This window comes from Miscanthus floridulus, chromosome 9, assembly GCF_019320115.1.
Source record: "Miscanthus floridulus cultivar M001 chromosome 9, ASM1932011v1, whole genome shotgun sequence".
In the NCBI taxonomy this organism is placed as follows: Eukaryota; Viridiplantae; Streptophyta; class Magnoliopsida; order Poales; family Poaceae; genus Miscanthus; species Miscanthus floridulus.
This window is the reverse complement of record NC_089588.1, coordinates 106,301,794-106,320,053: the sequence shown is the minus strand read 5'-3', so window position 1 is coordinate 106,320,053 and position 18,260 is coordinate 106,301,794. Positions and strand designations below refer to the sequence as shown.

The window sequence follows — 18,260 nt, the reverse complement described above, 5'->3', positions numbered from 1 at the left end:
CCCACAGGTTTGGTAGAGCTCAAGCAAGAAGAGTTCCAGACTCTGAGGCAAGGATCAATGAGGTGAGCGAATATCAGGACAAGTTCACTCAGTTGTCACGCTAGCCTCAAGGGTCTGTATGATGGCCTCCAGTTGCAGCTGATGTCCAACACCTATGCCAATTTTCATGCCTAGTCGATCACGCTATCGTGATTGATAATAAGCACAAGGAGATGGAGGCAAAGAAGAGGAAGGCTCAAGAGCCAGTTTTTGGAGGAAATGTTTGCCAGCGCACCAATCAGCAACAAGGCTATCAGCAAAAGTACCAGGGACCATCCAATCAATGGAACCGCAACCAGAGCCAGCAGCGTCCCTAGAACCAGCACCAGAATGGCAATCAAACTCCATGCTAGGGAACGCCCAACAACACTCCAATGAAGAGCAGTGCCCCAAATACCCCCAACAAGTGCTTTGTGTTGTGGTGATGTTGATCATCTCTCTTACAATTGTCCCAAGAGACAAAACTCCAGCAGAAACCCTGAAAATCAGGGCCCCTACTCAACCAAACTTAAATTTCACCTGAATTGTTTGCCAGCTTGTTTTCATCCGTTAGTTATGAATTTGATCAACTCTCTGTAATAGGGTTTTCTCATTTTTTGCTGTTTTGTGACTCCAATAGTCCTTGTCATTAGGTTAGTTCTCTTGGTTAGCCTTCCACTAACCACCCCTTTGTACAGCACTCTCTACTTTTAATAAAATGCTGGGGAGCTTTGCTCCACAGTTTGAGCTCAAAACAAATCAGGGCCCCTACTTACTGTGTTTCTCTTTTTTCTTGTTCACATACTCTATAAATTCTATCTCTTTGACAGGACATATTTCAAACAAAAAATGCTAGGAGTTCGTACAAATTTCTAAAACTCAATCAACAAATTGTCATTAAATTCAAATTTCAAAAAAAAAGTAAATAAAGTATCATCCCAGGGCAAATGTATTCTCAACATAACTATAGTTTTACAAGCAAGGTTCATCACATCAATCAAACTAAAAGGACCTATGAATGGACCAATGGTATGGTGCACGGCAACAATGAGATCATGATTGCCGTACTCCGCTTCGACCCAGTATTGCTTCATGAGATCATTATCATCAGAAAAATGCCCTCTAGAACAATGAAATGATAATCAGAAGTTCATTCAACAATTAAGTTAGAGTAGCTACAAATTCACAAGGTTCCAGCCCCCCCTCCACAGATTGTTACTTATGCTGAAAATCACAGTAATGACTCAGGATTTTGAGAAATATGAAGTAAGTACCGACTCTGCTTTAGGATACATCTGCTACCGTACAAACAAAAAATGCCAGTACAAACAAACAAAGTGCCGCCCATTTAAAGCTTTTATGTACTATTGTGGTTTCTAGAGGCGATGCTCTCCTCAAATTGTTTTTGTACTAGTTTCTGCCAAGTATGAGCTTGTTAAGCTTCTCTGCTATGTTTTTGTATAGTGTTTATGTTTCAATTAGCAGAACTTTTGCCGTTCTTGAGAAATATGAAGTAAGTACCGACTCTGCTTTAGGATACATCTGCTACCGTACAAACAAAAAATGCCAGTACAAACAAACAAAGTGCCGCCCATTTAAAGCTTTTATATACTATGTGGTTTCTAGAGGCGATGCTCTCCTCAAATTGTTTTTGTACTAGTTTCTGCCAAGTATGAGCTTGTTAAGCTTCTCTGCTATGTTTTTGTACAGTGTTTATGTTTCAATTAGCAGAACTTTTGCCGTTCTGTATGTCGGTGAGATGGAGTGGGTGAGGGATAGTCTAGGCCAGGTGAGAAAAGCCTAAGCTGAAGAATTTGCGGTTTTGAGTATTTTAAAAAATTATTTAACCACTAGCAGAACTTGAAATACTAATTATAGAAAATTCATAAAATAGTAAATCCATTTTTGATAGCATTTTTATGTTTTTATCTATCTTATAAAAGCCATAAATCACCAGATAAGCTTATTATGTTAGCCATAATAATTATTTCGTACAATATGTTATTTATTTTATTTAGGCTAAACTATTCACCCAGAAATACTGGAATCAGCATGGTATAATGTTAGATAAATCATGTTGCCAAAATTAAAGATTCAAGCCAATCTGAGTAGCATAGAATGTATTACAAATTTAATTCTATGTTTAAGTTATAAACGCATGAAAATATAGAAAAGCTTTAAATAATTTAATCGATATTTTTATTGTACTGTATAACTCAAGTGTGCCTAGGGAAAATATAAAGGGTTCCTATTGCTTGAAAAGTAATATGATACAAAGATAATAATAAGCCATCACATGTTTTGTGATAAAATAACAGCATGTTTTCATCCAAATCCTTAAATTCAGTAAGTGTATCTATGACCTCAGCATGTTTTTTGTCTTTGATATGAACCTGGAGTGCTTAACTTGGAATAACTTAAATGACCTAGTGTACGTATAAAATAAATCAAGAAAAAATTAACTTGCACATACATATGGAAATTGCTAATAGGTACTTTTTTATATAAAAACTTTTAAAGTATTAATCTAAGATAGAAGGTTAGCAGAGCACAATTAACAAACTTAAACCTAAATGTGTGTGACAGATGTGTGCATGCCAAGGTGCCATGCGTATGGGCTCGAGCTCAACCGGCTAGGCCACAACATGGGTGGTATGATGCCAGTGAAGTTTTGCTGCTCCACACTAAGCAAGCGATGACGAACTAAGGGACGGTAAAAGGGAGGTGAGAGCAAAAGAAGGATCAAAGTGAATGATAGAAGAATAGCGGTGGGAGTGAGGGACGATGGATCGAGGGATAAGGAAAAAATGTGTGTAGTGATTTTTTCTACTCCAAGGTGTAGTTTACCCCGTCTTCAATATACCACCTACATCCTCAATTATCAGTTTGAATATGTTTATATATATACTCATTTTAAGATACCTCAATTTTTACTAGTTGCAAAAATTCAATGGAGCTCATTTTTAGTATATTGTTATAATATCATTATGCTAGTTTGTAAAAATAAGTATAACCAAATTGTTATAATACCATGATGCTAGTAAAAAAATTTAGTATATTGTTTTAAACTACTTTGTTATTCAAACAAAATCTGCCCAAATTTTGAATTACGTGCCTACATGCTCTTGTCGTGCATTTTATTTTATTTTCGGTTCTATTGAATCAATCTCACAATCTTCATACAGAGCCCAAACCTTATGGGAATGTCGAAACTATAAACAAATTGAACAATCTTAAGGACTAGAAGCAGGTCAATCACCTTCTGTGTATGTCACATGAAACTTAAATGACTAGCAGCCACTTTAATTATGCTTTTCGGAGATGCTTGTGCAATTGTATTGATAACCGGACTTGCTAGCGCCTGGATGTCCATCTGGGGCGCTAGCGTCTAGATGCTGCCGCGCACGTAAGAGAGACAGCGCCCGCCTGTTTTCGCGCCCCCACCACACGGACCCCCATGCTGCTTCCTGCCCCAACCATCGTGCTCGCTCTTTTTCCCGATGACTATCACGCTCGCACATGGGAAAGCCACATGGGTCCCAGTCACCTGCCCTGCTTGCGGAGGCGTCTGCTGGCCCCAGGCCCCCGCACGGTGACCCATGGCGGCGCCCCAGAAGCAGCGGCAGGCGTTTTGTAGCATCCGATTTTAAGAACAAAACTAGATATACACCATATGTGAGCACAGGAAGTCAAATCTCACATATATCTACAAATAAGGGTACTATCAAAAGACAATGCTTAAATACATAGCGTATTAGTATAAAGATTATAACCTCAGAGTATAGACAGCGGAAAGACAACTCCGATCTTCAGGCGAAGACTCCAAATCCACAGGGACAACTGACTGGTTGATCACAAGCTTAATTCCTCCAAACTCTAGCAATCTGGTACCCATCTGAGATTTTTATCCAAATATTTGAAAAATAAAGCAAGCGTAAGTACATGTCGTACTCAACAAATATAATATGGGGTTCATGAGGCTCAAAAGGCTGACACTGGTTTAACTGCGGTTAGCTTTTAATAAATCATCTTTTAGCAATTGGGTGGCAACAAGTTCATCACAAGCCCATATAAACACATGATCAGGTAAACATGAATAATGAATAGCATAAACAGTAATCATTAGTGAGCATCTTCATCATTAGTGTTATTAGTGTTCATCATCTATTCCGTAAGGGTTCCAAGGCCGCTCGTGACCGTGAGCATGCCTGATATACCAGTTTTACACTCTGCAGAGGTTGTACACTTTCACTGTGAGTCGTGATTTACCCATTCGCCCGAGGTAGCTAATCTCTTGACCCACTTCTAAGAAAGGTCGGTAGGGTTCACTATGAAGCCTTTCAAAGGTTCGTCTAACAAGTTAGGGCCATTAGATTCACTCGGCAAACAGATGTAAAGCCCCCCTTCTTGATGGCACAATGACGTGCAGCCTATACTCAAGGGGACAGAGGCCGCACTATACCCGATTTGTCAAGCCATTCTTACGCCAATAAAGGTAACCACTAATAAGCTAGAAAAGGTCCTCATACTGAGCTAAAGCCAGAGCCATGTAGCCCTCATAGTTGTACTGTAAGTCCCGGATGATCACTTACAGATTAGTCCTTAGGGAGAGGAATCTAGAGCACCATAAAAACAGCCCAATGCTCTAGCCCTCTTGTTCCATGTTGCTAAAAAGCATCTTTTAGTGTTTATTGCATATACCATTAGTCAAGTTACAAGATCATGGTTGTTGTTGAGCACTAGCAAGCTACCCAATGCAATAACCCAAAGGTGTCAAGGTATAAGTACAAAGTACTAGGAAATCCCTAGTGGTAGTCAAGGTAGACACATGCGGTATGAATTAAATGATTAAAGGTGTATAGGACAACAAGGAAGATCCCATGCTATACTTGCCTTAAACTTAGATCCCTCTTCAAGTCCAAAACTTCAAAGATTTGCTTCTTGATTCACCACGTATAACTCACCGACTGGACAAGATCATAAAGCACCACACAAGCATCCATGCAATCATACACGAAGCAAACAATAGATCTAAATTAGAGTAGTACACCAATCATAGAAAAATAAGTAAAAGAGTTTGAAACATGATTCTACACATCGCTACGAACACAGTCGCAAGAAGCACTCTAATCGGAGCTACGGTTGAAAAGATACAACTACCGAGAGATTTGATTTATACGTGGAAAAGAAAACTATAGGCTTCGTTTATTTTAACCATATAAATTCAGATATATAAGATATTTTATAAATTAAATTAAGTCAAATTTAGATTTGATTTATAAACTAAGGTAAAACAATTCATATTCTATTTATAAAATCCAGTTGCATCATTATTAATCAAGATATGATTTAAACCATGAAGTGGCATGATAAACATTGTTACTAACGCGTAGATCTTATTGTAACGAATCTAGCATAACTTGAACGGGTCAATTCAGAGCTAAAACGTAGAAGATATGAATTAAACAAGATTTCCTTTAGTAAAATAATAGATTAAATCTAATCATGAATTTTAAAAGTTGAAAACACATCTAACAGTGATATAAACACGTAGACAACGTAAATACGAACCTAACGCAATTTGAACGGGTCAAATCGGAGTTAAAACGGAGAAGTTATGGCCTAAAGAAGAGTGGCAAAACTGTAAATAAGCGAAAACGTATTTTGGATCTAAACCGAAGAAACTACGCTTTCCAAAGAAGAAAATGTAATCTATGATTGCGCTTTGGACTGCGGGTTCTATTATTGAAAACCGTAGGGACTCTAGCAAAATCAGCTGATGAAGGGGTATTGGCTGATGGAGGCCGTGGGATCTAGATTGGACGGCAGAGATTAGAGGAGGGAGGGAAGAAGGGGCGCGGCTGGCTGGAATAGTAAAGCCGGCGCGGTGGCGCAATGGCCGGTCAATGGGAGCTCACCGGCGACGTTCATTTAGGGCCTACGGAGCATGGTTTTTCAAACGGGAAAGTCCAGGAGAGAGAGGAGGCGACGGCGGGCTCACCTAGGGTCACCTCGGTGGATGACAAGGAGCAAGGCAGGGGCGAGACTCGACGAGGTGGCGGCTCTTGCGGCGGCGCTAGGGCTGGCTACCTCAGCTCGAGCAGGGGCGGCGCAGCGTAGGAGCTTGGGATGGAGGCGGCGGCTCGGGGCATCCGGTATTTAAGAGGTGCTGGTACTTGGGAGGCACGCCACCGTGAGGACCCGTGGCGGGGACGGACACGGGTGGCGTCGCCGTGGTGGTCTCCAGCTCGGTTACGTGATGGAGGTAGAAGAACACCTGACGGGTGGGCCAGGCGCGTCAGCAGGGTGGAGGGAGAAGGGATTCGTGGCACGGCGCGACTAGGGCCGAGCAGAGCTGGGCCATGCGGAGCGGCGCGGGAGGGAGTGAGGCGACCTAGGCTTCAGCCCGAGCGGGGAGGAGAGGAGAAGGCCAACAGCCAGCTGGGCCGACGGGAGGTGCAAGGTCGAGTGGGCCAAAAGCAGGGGAAGGGGAAAGAATTTCTTTGCTATTTTGTTTTCAAAACCAAGTGCAATTTTGAACCAAATCAAATTCAATTATAGTTTAAAATACACTTTTTAATACAAATAAAAATGAGAAATTTTGGTATGCTCCCACAAATAAATTTTTCAACTTTTTAAACTCTTTTATTTTCAAATTTTCTTTTCTTTTATTTCAAAACTATTTTTAATTTCTTTTGCAAAAGCAATTTAAACCACTCAATCAAATACATCAAATGCAAGGGCATGTATGCACAAACATGTTGCTAAACCTTATGATGAATTTTAATTTAATGAAAATTTTTATTTTCCTATATTTTATGAGCACAAAATTCAGAAATAAATCATTTTAAACATATTTTCAAAAGAGGCAAATTTTAGGGTGTTACACGTTTGCAGTAGGTGGGTCCCATTGCAATATGTGCAACATCCCGATCTACTTTTGCAACATCCAGATGAAAACATTTGCAACATACGTTTGAAACAGCTGAAACACTTGCAACATACGTCTGAAACACGTGAAAACACTTGAAATCCATTCCAAAAACATATACAACAACCGGATCTACTTTTGCAACATCCAGATAAAACACTTGCAACATACGTATGAAACACTTGAAACATACGCTTGCAATATACATGTTATGCAACATGCAGATAAAACACTTGAAACATGCGTTTCAAACACCTTAAACATATGCTTGCTACATGAAAAATACGCTTGCAACATGCGTATATAACCATTGCAACATACACAAAATCCAAATAAACACTTGAACAAATACATCTGAAACACGACATCATCGTGCGGCCACGTCCAGCCTTGTGGGGAACTACGGTAGCCAACAAGCGGCGCTTGAGTATAGTGCAAAGCGAGGATGGCGGCAGGCGGGCGGCTCGACGCGGTGGAGAAAGGAAGGATGGCGCCAAGTAGGCGCCCAGGTGCGCCGCAGCCGTCATCATGGACCACGCTGGAATCCGCGGCGGCGTGGGCTCGGCGGTGAGTGGTGGCGCCCCCGGCGAGCGGCCCCCGCGGTGGAGGCAGCAGTGGCGGTCAGGCGGGTGTGGCCTCTCGCGACGAGGCGCCACCCACTACTAGAGAAGGTCGTGGCGGGCTGATGCCATGCCCATGGCGAGGCGTCCTGCATGCTGGAGAACATCGTGGCGAGGCACCCCCCACACTGGAGAAGGCGAGCAGCGGGCGACATGGTTGAATCTACCGCGGAGGTCGATGGCGTGGTGCGGCAATGAAGAATGCCGCGACAGGCGAGCGAGGTGGATTGGGGAAATCGATGTCCAGCAGTTGTTTTATAATAGAGAAGCGTGGGCCTGTTGAGCCGGTCCGTTGCATAGGCCTGGGAAGCCGTCGTCCGGACTGCTGGACACCACAAGGAGCATTTCCAGCTGGACGCCCCCCCACAAGGAGCATTTCCGATTGACAATTTGAACCACCAAAATGCATCATCGAAGTAGTGGCTCTTATAATATGGTACAGATGTGATTGATCCATCTGGTACAATAGGATAGGATCGGTTGTATTGTGTAACGTTACGACTATTTTCTACCTCTATTGTTAAGATGTCTCTGTAATCTATGTAAACAGGAATCATCCAATTCACAGTACGTTTCATATTTTTGCATGGTATAATAGAGGCAACCCCCACGCGTGAAATTTTTGTATTTTGGTCCCTTTTGAAAACATTTTTTACAAAAAGACCTACGCCAAAACGTTTGCTGAAAATAGACCATTTTTAGGCGTCTTAGGACATGACGCCGAGGTACGAGGGTCGGCGTCGACTGACACGACGCCGAGGTCTTGCCACGTCACGGACGACCCCGGTCGACGGCGACACGGTGGCGCATGGGGCCCACTACGTCGGCGTCGTGTCAGCCAACGCCACAGGCCTAAATTCGGCGCGGTGGGACTACACGCCGAGCTATTGGCGCGCGGTCCAGGTGGCCCAACAACGCTTCGTGGCCCAATAGCTCGGCGTGCGATCAAATGACGCCGAGACGCTAACCTCGGCGCGGCCCGACTCAACGCCGAGGTTCGGAGAAGACATAGGTCATGGCGCCGACCACTAAATTTAATCTAACACCCTAGTTTTACCGTGAGATGGATATATAAAATTTTCATCTCACGGTAAAACTAGGGTGTTAGGTTAAATTTAGAGGTCGGCGCCATGACCTATGACGCCGAGACGTTACCTCGGCTTGCCGCAATCCCGCAACAGGCTAGGCAGCGGGCATGCACTACCTCCGGTCTCTGCTGCTCTGAATTGTCTCCCGGCACCCGCAGACGAACATGCCATGTCTCCATCACTAGTGGAATGAAACCGATCGAGCTGCATGCATGCTTCTCTGATCTCATGAATCGTGATGCGTGGGGTGGGGTTCTGATCGAACCTCGGCGTTGAGTCGGGCCGCGCCGAGGTTAGCGTCTCGGCGTCTTCTGATCGCACGCCGAGCTATTGGGCCACGAAGCGTTGTTTGGGCCACGAAGCGTTATTGGGCCGCCTGGACCGCGCGCCAATAGCTCGGCGTGTAGTCCCACCGCGCCGAATTTAGGCCTGTGGCGTTGGCTGACACGACGCCGACATAGTGGGCCCCATGCGCCACCGTGTTGTCGTCGACCGGGGTCGTCCGTGACGTGGCAAGACCTCGACGTCGTGTCAGTCGACGCCGACCCTCATATCTCGGCGTCATGTCCTAAGACACCTAAAAATGGTCTATTTTCAGCAAACGTTTTTGCGTAGGTCTTTTTGTAAAAAATGTTTTCAAAAGAGACCAAAATACAAAAATTTCACCCCCCACGCACATCCGAAACGGTGCATAAAAATTGGGTATTGCTTGTTCAGATACCACTTGAATCGGAAGTTAGAAAGCCACGGATATTGAGACACAACATGACAATACAAAACCAAACATAAGCACAAACATCTTCAGGCGCATATCATGTCATGGCAACATTACCACCAGAAATAAATAAATGAAACAGTAATACAGGAGACAGCATCTGGATGACATTGATAATATCAGTTTTAACTCCATCCAAAACAAATTCGCAGTACACAATAACTGGAATCTTCTATGAAGAAACCATCACACACAACTTCCCCCTTCTTCCTCTAAACAAGCCTACATAATTTATTGTAACCAGCCTCACCTCACAGTATATACATTACAACAGGGATCTAAAGGACTATCATCATCATCATCCTACCGCTTCTTCAACCTCCGGGTGTCAAGACTCTGAATCCAGGACAAAAATCAAGCCGCAAAAGCCCCCTCAACACAAGCTTTACAACCGACCACCAAAATTCGACACTAAAAGGAAAGAAAAGCAAAGGGGGAAATTTCGCACCATGCACTACATGTCAGCCTAGCTACTATCCCTACCAAGGAATTTCACCTAACTAGGAATCTCGTGTGCTTGAATGTCCTCAAGAACGCTCTCCGTAACGGACATCTGCAAGATAAGACTGCAGCGAGTAGTAAACAGAAAAAAAAGGGGATGACCACATTCACCTTGTACTGTTGCTGTATAACAGCTCCTACCAAAAATGTATACCTAAATGAAACTAGAGTAAAAAGTGACCTAAACTTGGCAGACCCTACATGGGAGCAACTATAACATTAATCCCAGGCACTCGGAGCCCCAGCTCCACCACCGTATCCACCACCACCATATGAGGAGCCACCACCATAACTACCACTGCTGCCTCCACCGTAGTAGTCACCACCACCTCGAGATCCCCCCTTGCCAAATGAGGAAGAATCATTGCGGAAGTCACGGCCACCAAAGCGGCCCCCTCCACCTGATCGCCGGTTACTCCCACCACCACCATAAGAAGGACGAGCTGCATAGCGCAAGATCCATGCCGGTACTTCTTGGTTAGATTCTTGCATTAGGTCAGCAAGAGATCTTGCCAGTGATGAGTTATTATCATTGAAGAAGGCAGTTGCAAGTCCGCTCTTCCCAGCTCTTCCAGTTCTTCCAATCCTGTGTACGTAGTCATCAATATCATTGGGGAGATCAAAGTTCACAACATGAGCAACATGAGGAATGTCAAGGCCCCGAGCTGCCACATCAGTTGCAACTAAAATAGGAGTTTGCCCACTCTTGAAGGATCTCAAAGCATATTCTCTTTCCTGCCAAAAACAGTAGATCAATTACATTAGGAAAAGACCATTGTCAAAAAAACATGTTAGTTTATAACAAGTAGCCACAGACTTCTAAAAAATAAAGCCGAACATGGTTAAAGAATACAGCAACATTGGAACTTCAAACTTGATATATGAACAAACAAGTAGACAGCAATAGCAAAATCTTCTCAGTGTGCTATGTAGATCTAAAAGTGTGCTCTGTAATACTAACAATATCTGGATATAACAAAATGCTCAATAAAGCTTCCAGAACACCACTAAACCAGATAGCAACAGTAACATGTTTAATATGTATTTCATGGCACCGTCCAGTGGTATAAACATACTGCAGCGAACAATTATAGCTAAATGCCTCCGTTTCTAGGCAACATGAGCTGTTCTGAACAGACATGAGCTGTTCTGAACAGATTAAAAACAAAAACAAACCTGCTGGTTTCTATCTCCATGAATAGAAGTAGCTGGAAACCCATTCATGCACAACCAACTTTCCAATGAATCAGCACCCCTCTTTGTTCCCACAAAGACAAGCGTGAGAGTTTGCTGCAACAGAAAAGAGAGAAGAAAATGAGTACACAAATATAAAATATTAGAACGTTGATTGAATTGCAGAACAAAAAACCGATTGTCGAATATTACCTTTCCTGTATCTCTTTGTGCATGAAGAAGATCCATCAGGTGGCTTCTTTTATCTGCCTCCTGCACAAACTCAACTCTCTGGGCAATCAAATCAGTACTCGACCCAACTCTTCCAACAGCCAGGAAGATGTAGTTATCCAGGAAATCCGATGCCATTTTCTGTATTCATTAGAGTAAGATCAATATTAAGCATGCAAATTGGAACTTTGACACAGAAAGTAATCAGCACAAGGAGTAACTTGATAAAGTTACAGATGTCCCAGATTGATCATTACCAAACAGATGTTCTCAACACAACAACAACAACAACAACAACAAAGCCTTGAAGTCCCAAACAAGTTGGGGTAGGCTAGAGTTGAAACCCAGCAGAAGCAATCAAGGTCCAGGTACGTGAATAACTGTTTTCCAAGCACTCCTATCTAAGGTTAAGTCTTTGGGTATATTCCATCCTTTCAAGTCTCCTTTTATTGCCTCTACCCAAGTCAACTTCGGTCTTCCTCTGCCTCTCTTCACGTTACAATCCTGACTTAGGATTCCACCACGCACCGGTGCCTCTGGAGGTCTCCGTTGGACATGTCCAAACCATCTCAACCGGTGTTGGACAAGCTTTTCTTCAATTGGTGCTACCCCTAATCTATCACGTATATCATCGTTCCAAACTCAATCTCTTCTCGTATGACCGCAAATCTAACGCAATATAAGCATTTTCGCGATACTTATCTGTTGAACATGTCGTCTAATCGTAGGCCAATATTCTGCACCATACAACATAGCAGGTCTAATCGCCGTCCTATAAAACTTGCTTTTTACTTCTGTGGTACCCTTTTGTCACATAGGACACCAGATGTTTGGCGCCACTTCATCCACCCTGCTTTGATTCTATGGCTAACATCTTCATCAATATCCCCGTCTCTCTGTAGCATTGATCATAAATATCGAAATGTATCATTCCTAGGCACTACTTGACCTTCCAAACTAATATCTTCCTCCTCCTGAGTAGTAGTGCCGAAGTCACATCTCATATACTCAGTTTTAGTTCTACTGAGTCTAAAACCTTTGGACTCCAAAGTCTCCCGCCATAACTCCAGCTGATTCACTCCTGTCCAGCTTTCATCAACTAGCACTACATCGTCTGCGAAAAGCATACACCAAGGGATGTCCCCTTGTATGTCCCTTGTGACCTCATCCATCACAAAGACAAACAGATAAGGGCTCAAAGCTGACCCTTGATGTAGTCCTATCCTAATCAGAAAGTCATCTGTGTCTCCATCACTTGTTCGAACACTAGTCACAACATTGTTATACATGTCCTTAATGAGCCCGACATACTTCGTTGGGACTTTATGTTTGTCCAAAGCCCACCACATAACATTTCTTGGTATTTTATCATAAGCCTTCTCCAAGTCAATAAAAACCATGTGCAGGTCCTTCTTCTCCCTATACCGCTCCATAACTTGTCTTATTAAGAAAATAACTTTTCCATGGTTGACCTTCCGGGCATGAAACCAAATTGGTTCATAGAGACCCGCGTTATTGCTCTCAAGCGATGCTCGATAACTCTCTCACATAGCTTCATAGTATGGCTCATCAACTTAATTCCCCGGGAATTAGTATAACTTTGAATACCCCCTTTATTCTTGTAGATCGGTACCAATATACTTCTCCTCCACTCGTCAGGCATCTTGTTCGATCGAAAAATATGGTTGAACAGCTTGGTTAGCCATACTATAGCTATGTCCCCGAGGCATCTCCACACCTCGATTGGGATACCATCTGGTCCCATTGCCTTACCTCATTTCATCCTTTTCAACGCCCCTCTGACCTCAGATTCTTGGATTCTCCACACAAAGCACCTATTGGTGTCATCAAAAGAGTCATCCAACTGAAAGGTCGTGTCCGTATTTTCACCATTGAACAATTTGTCAAAATACTCTTGTTATCGATGTCGGATCTCATCATCATTCACCAAGAGATGCTCCCTTTCATCCTTGATGCACTTAACTTGCTTTAAGTCCCTTTTCTTTCTCACGAACCCTAGCCATCCTATAAATGTTCTTCTCTCCTTTCTTCGTACTCAAATGTTAGTAAAGGTCCTCGTACGCTCTACCCTTTGCCACACTTATAGCTCGCTTTGCAGTCTTCTTTGCCACCTTGTACTTCTCTATATTGTCCACACTCCTGTCATGGTACAAGCGTCTATAGAATTCTTTCTTCTCCTTAATAGCCCTTTGGACTACCTCGTTCCACCACCAAGTATCTTTAGCCTCGCCTCCACTTCCTTTGGTTACTCCACACACCTCTGAGGCCACCTTTCGAATGTTGGTTGCCATCTTCTCCCATATGTTGTTTATGTCCTCTTCTTTCTTCCAAGAGCCCTTGATAACCCTTTCCCTGAATACCTTTGACGTCTCCTCTTTCAGTTTCCACCACTTTGTTCTTTCAATCTTTAGCTTGTTTATCCCTACGGGCACACACCTGAAAACGAAAGTCTGCCACCAAAAGCTTATGTTGAGAAACAACACACTCCCCTGGTATCACCTTGCAACCCAAGCATGCTCGTTTGTCGTTTCTTCTTGCGAGGACAAAGTCAATCTGGCTAGAATGTTGCCGCTACTGAAGGTCACTAGATGAGATTCTCTCTTTCTAAAGAAAGTGTTAACTATCATCAGGTCAAAAGCTACCGCGAAGTCCAGAACTTCCTCCCCCTCCTGATTCCTACTACAATACCCAAAACTTTCATGAACTGTCTCGAAACCTGCGCTTGTAGTACCTACATGCCCATTAAGATCTTCTCCTATAAAAAACTTCTCACTACTAGGTACAGCTCTAATCAAACCATCTAAGTCTTCTCATAACTGTCTCTTAGCACTCTCGTCGAGGCCTACTTGGGGGGCATACACACTAATTACGTTCAAGACCATATCACCAACGACAAGCTTGACTAAGATAATCCTATCTCCTTGCCTTCTCACTCCCACCACACCATTCTTGAGGCTCTTATCAATCAAAATTCCTACTCCATTTCTATTCGCGACTGTCCCTGTGGACCAAAGCTTGAAACCTGTATTGTCCACCTCCTTCGTCTTCTGACCCTTCCATTTAGTCTCTTGAACGCATAATATATTTACACGCCTCCTAGTCGCGGTATCAACTAATTCTCTTAACTTACCTGTAAGCGACCCTATATTCCAACTACTTAAACGGATCCTAGATGGTTCGACTAGCTTTCTTACCCTTCGCATCCGTCAACAAGGGGAAAAAAAGATGGTTCAAAAATATATCTGGAGATCGGAACAAGTAACAGCAAAAGATAATCTGATGTCCACACTAAGTGTTTCATTTTATGAAAATAAACAAGAAGCTGGATATGGACAAGGCAGAAAGGAACCAGATATATACATGCACATATTAATAGATCAGGCATACTAAGGTATTTGTGTTAAATATTAGCACTGCATAACACAACCCTTTACTATAGTATGGACAGTATCACATTGCCCACGTATTAAATTAAATATTCAGCTATACCAGTGTGGATTTATCAGATTGATCATTTCATTCATAGACAGAATTAAAATCCTGCAACACACTGAAGCACAAAAAACAGATATAAGATGTGCCAAAATATGCCAAATTTTCTCTATTTTTCTATTTCTGAATAATTTCTAGCATGGAAATAAATGTTATCCCTCTAGAAACATATGCCAAGCTAATAGCCACAACGCCTGATCAAATACAGGATATTAGTGAAGAAATATTGTAGAAAGTACAACGAAGACACAGATTTACTAAAAGAACAGCTTACAAGAAATAGGATCGCTTATTCAGGAAACGCACAGGTTTAACATTTATCATCGTCGTAATGCTAACAAAATATAAGAAAACTGCTAACCTGGATCTCTTTTGGGAACGTCGCACTAAACAACATTGTCTGCCTGACACCTGGAAGAGGCATGTCCATTTGCTCAACAATTCTTCTAACTTGTGGTTCAAAACCCATATCAAGCATTCTATCTGCCTCATCAAGAGCAAGGTATCTAATTGACTGCAAAGATACTCTTGCCCTTTCCAACATATCAACCAGTCGGCCAGGGGTAGCCACAAGAATGTCAACACCCCTCTCAAGCTCTCTTAACTGCAAATAAGAGTATAAATTTAGAATGTGATACAAATTTAAGAAAATAAGTAATGGTCAAAGGTTCAACCATTCCATAATGGATGTTTGGAAAAATATATTATTTCTAACCTAATGATAAATAAGGGGAGCTATATGTTGTGTACCATGCCTTGCAACCTTTAGTATTAACTACGTCACCTTTGCAATTGTAAAGGCTTAACACGAACTGAACAAAAATGTGCCATGATGCTTTAACAACTCTCTCTTTTGGTTAAATCTTGTGCCACGTGAATCACATGAACTTATCATTCTAACAGAAAAATCAATATAAGCTCCAAATTCTCTGTGCATGGCTATTTAGACAAAATCTCGATAAACTTTCTTTTCACATGTGCACCAAAATTTCACCAAGATCATAAAAGTGAGAGGTCAAGCATGACCTATTTAAAGAGGCAATAGCATATACTGTACCGCGTAAACATTGCATTGTTGTCTACCAGGTAACTGTTACATGTAAACATTGCATTGTTGTATACCAGGAACTGTTACATTGGGTCAGAAATATATGCCAAGCAAACAACTTTCACAAAACTAATCCAGCGATTAACAACTACAAATAGTCCATCAGTACATTAAACCATGTCAAATCAGCTGCCGAGATGTATTCAAAAACTGAAAAGAAAAACAGAGACTTTGACAGGAAAAAATAGACTGTACCTGCTGAGTAATTGGCGCTCCTCCATAAGCAACAACTACCCTAACACCAGTCTGATACGAAAATTTCCTCGCCTCTTCATGAATCTGCAACACAAACAAAAAAAGAATATGGTAGTATTAGCAACCACCCACCACATACATGAATGGATCTGCCGAATCTTGCTCTAGAATCATGCTCTAGAATGACCGACCTGCGTGGAGAGCTCTCTAGTAGGCGACAGTATGAGCGCGGACGGGTAAGCGGTCCTCATCCCCATCCCCCCACCCCGCTGCGGCCTCCCCGCAGGCGGGCCCTTCATGATGCCGCTGATGATGGGGAAGCAGAACGCCGCCGTCTTCCCGGACCCCGTCTGCGCGCAGGCCATGAGGTCCCGCCCCGCCAGCGAGATCGGGATGGCGTGGCGCTGCACGGGCGTGGGGCGCACGTACTTGCACCGGCGGATGTTGTCGTTGAGCGCCTCGCCGAGGTCGATCTCCGCGAAGGTCGAGACGGGGGGAGGGACGTCGCGGCCGGACGTCTCCACCGGGATGTTCTCGTACGCGTCGAAGTTGATCCCCGTGTTCTGGTGCTCCTCGAACGGGGTGTCGGCGGCGGAGAGGGAGGTGGGGGCCGGGTCGGAGTCCGCGAACGGGTCCGGCTCCCGGTCCCACCGCCCGCGGGGACGGCCCCCGCCGAATCCGCCGGCGGCGGTGGGGCGGGAGAGGAGGTCGGCGGTGGAGCGCGGCGGCGGGGCGTAGGAGGCGGGCGCGGCGGCGGCGGCGGCGGCGGCGGTGGCGGCGGGGCGGTTGCGGAGGTGGGGCGGGACGTAAGAGGAGCGGGCGGGGCCGTTGGATGCGGCGGCCGGGGAGGGGGCGGTGACGGGCGGAGGCAGGGCGGGCTCGGCGTCGGCGACGTCGGCACAGGAGGTGCGGGAGGACGCCATGGCGGCGGCGGCGAGGGGATTGCGGATTTGCGCAGCGGCGGCGGCGGATGGGGAGGGGAAGGAGGGATGGAATCGGGTTGGGGAGGGGGATTTGGCGTGAACTCTTTTTTTTCTGGGTGCGGGGACGTAGGGGTGGGATTTGCGATCTCGTCTCGGTGGTGAGGTGAGGTGAGGTGTGTGGGTGGACGGGGGCAGGGCCAGGCTCCTGCCTGCGGCTAAAAGCGGGGTCGGGGTGGCGAGGCGGTGGGGGAGGCGTGGCGAGAGCACGGGGACGACAGGTGGACGAAGCGAGACGCAAAATATCTTGCCTGCCGGCGTCGGCCTTGGAATCGGTGATGGCTGGGTGGATGGAGGTTTCGTGGTCTTTTTGGTGACGCGTAGCGGGCGACGGGACGGGAGGGATGCGGCTTCTTGGTTTGGTTTCGTGACGTGTCCTGCTCCATCCAGCTTCTTTTTCCGTTTTTTTTTTTGCGTGTTTGAGCTTGCTTCGCGTAGTTGCTCGGCGTGACAAACTTCTCAAATCGGATCGGACGGGGCGGGTCAAAAAGAAACTCCGGAGCTGATTTTAAGTTTCTTTCCTAGACTGAAACTAATTGTAGGGGCAATGTGCACCGAAAACATACGTCTCACCTAATAATAATTTATATATATACCTAATAATAAATATACAAAATTTCTATGGTACTTTTGTTCTGCCTCTTCCTTCCGTATATTTCTTTTTCTATCTATGTTCAATCCATATTCCAGTCCACGTTCAATCCGTATTCTAGTCCACTTCCTAATTTCTGTCGTACTCTTTTTTTTTTTGACTATTCCTTCCGTTTTCCTTTCCGAGTCCATGTTCAACCCACGTTTCAGTTCGCATCCCGTCTCTATTCCGTCTGTATTTTTTTTCCGAGCACACCCGAGTCCCAACGACAAAAACACCCACAACTATAAAAAGACGCAAAAAATACAAGTCACATGAGGTTTAAACCCAAGTCTCCGACAAGTGATTGCATGCCACCACGCCACATGCTTTACATGATATACAACAAAATATTTTAGATTCGATCAATAGTTAAGTACCTTATAGCTCACGGGACCAAACAAACAAGTGTAAAAACATACATTTTTCCAAAAGGACAACGAGCTTTGCCACAATTTTTAGGAGAAAAATAAAACAAAGTGATGGCCCATTTTTT

The 18,260-nt window shown here is 44.1% G+C and overlaps 1 protein-coding gene across 1 annotated transcript; it reads right to left on the bottom strand.

Annotated features, from left to right (window-relative positions):
• Positions 1–9,537: 9,537 nt before the first annotated feature.
• LOC136484062 (DEAD-box ATP-dependent RNA helicase 52C-like) lies at positions 9,538–17,248 on the bottom strand. Its single transcript, XM_066481226.1, has 6 exons — positions 16,345–17,248; positions 16,154–16,237; positions 15,212–15,454; positions 11,320–11,478; positions 11,110–11,223; positions 9,538–10,668 (listed from the first exon to the last, which is right to left on the bottom strand). The coding sequence occupies exons 1-6, from the start codon at positions 17,074–17,076 to the stop codon at positions 10,153–10,155; spliced, it is 1,848 nt and encodes a 615-aa protein (XP_066337323.1). The 5' UTR covers positions 17,077–17,248; the 3' UTR covers positions 9,538–10,152.
• Between the last annotated feature and the right edge of the window lie 1,012 nt (positions 17,249–18,260).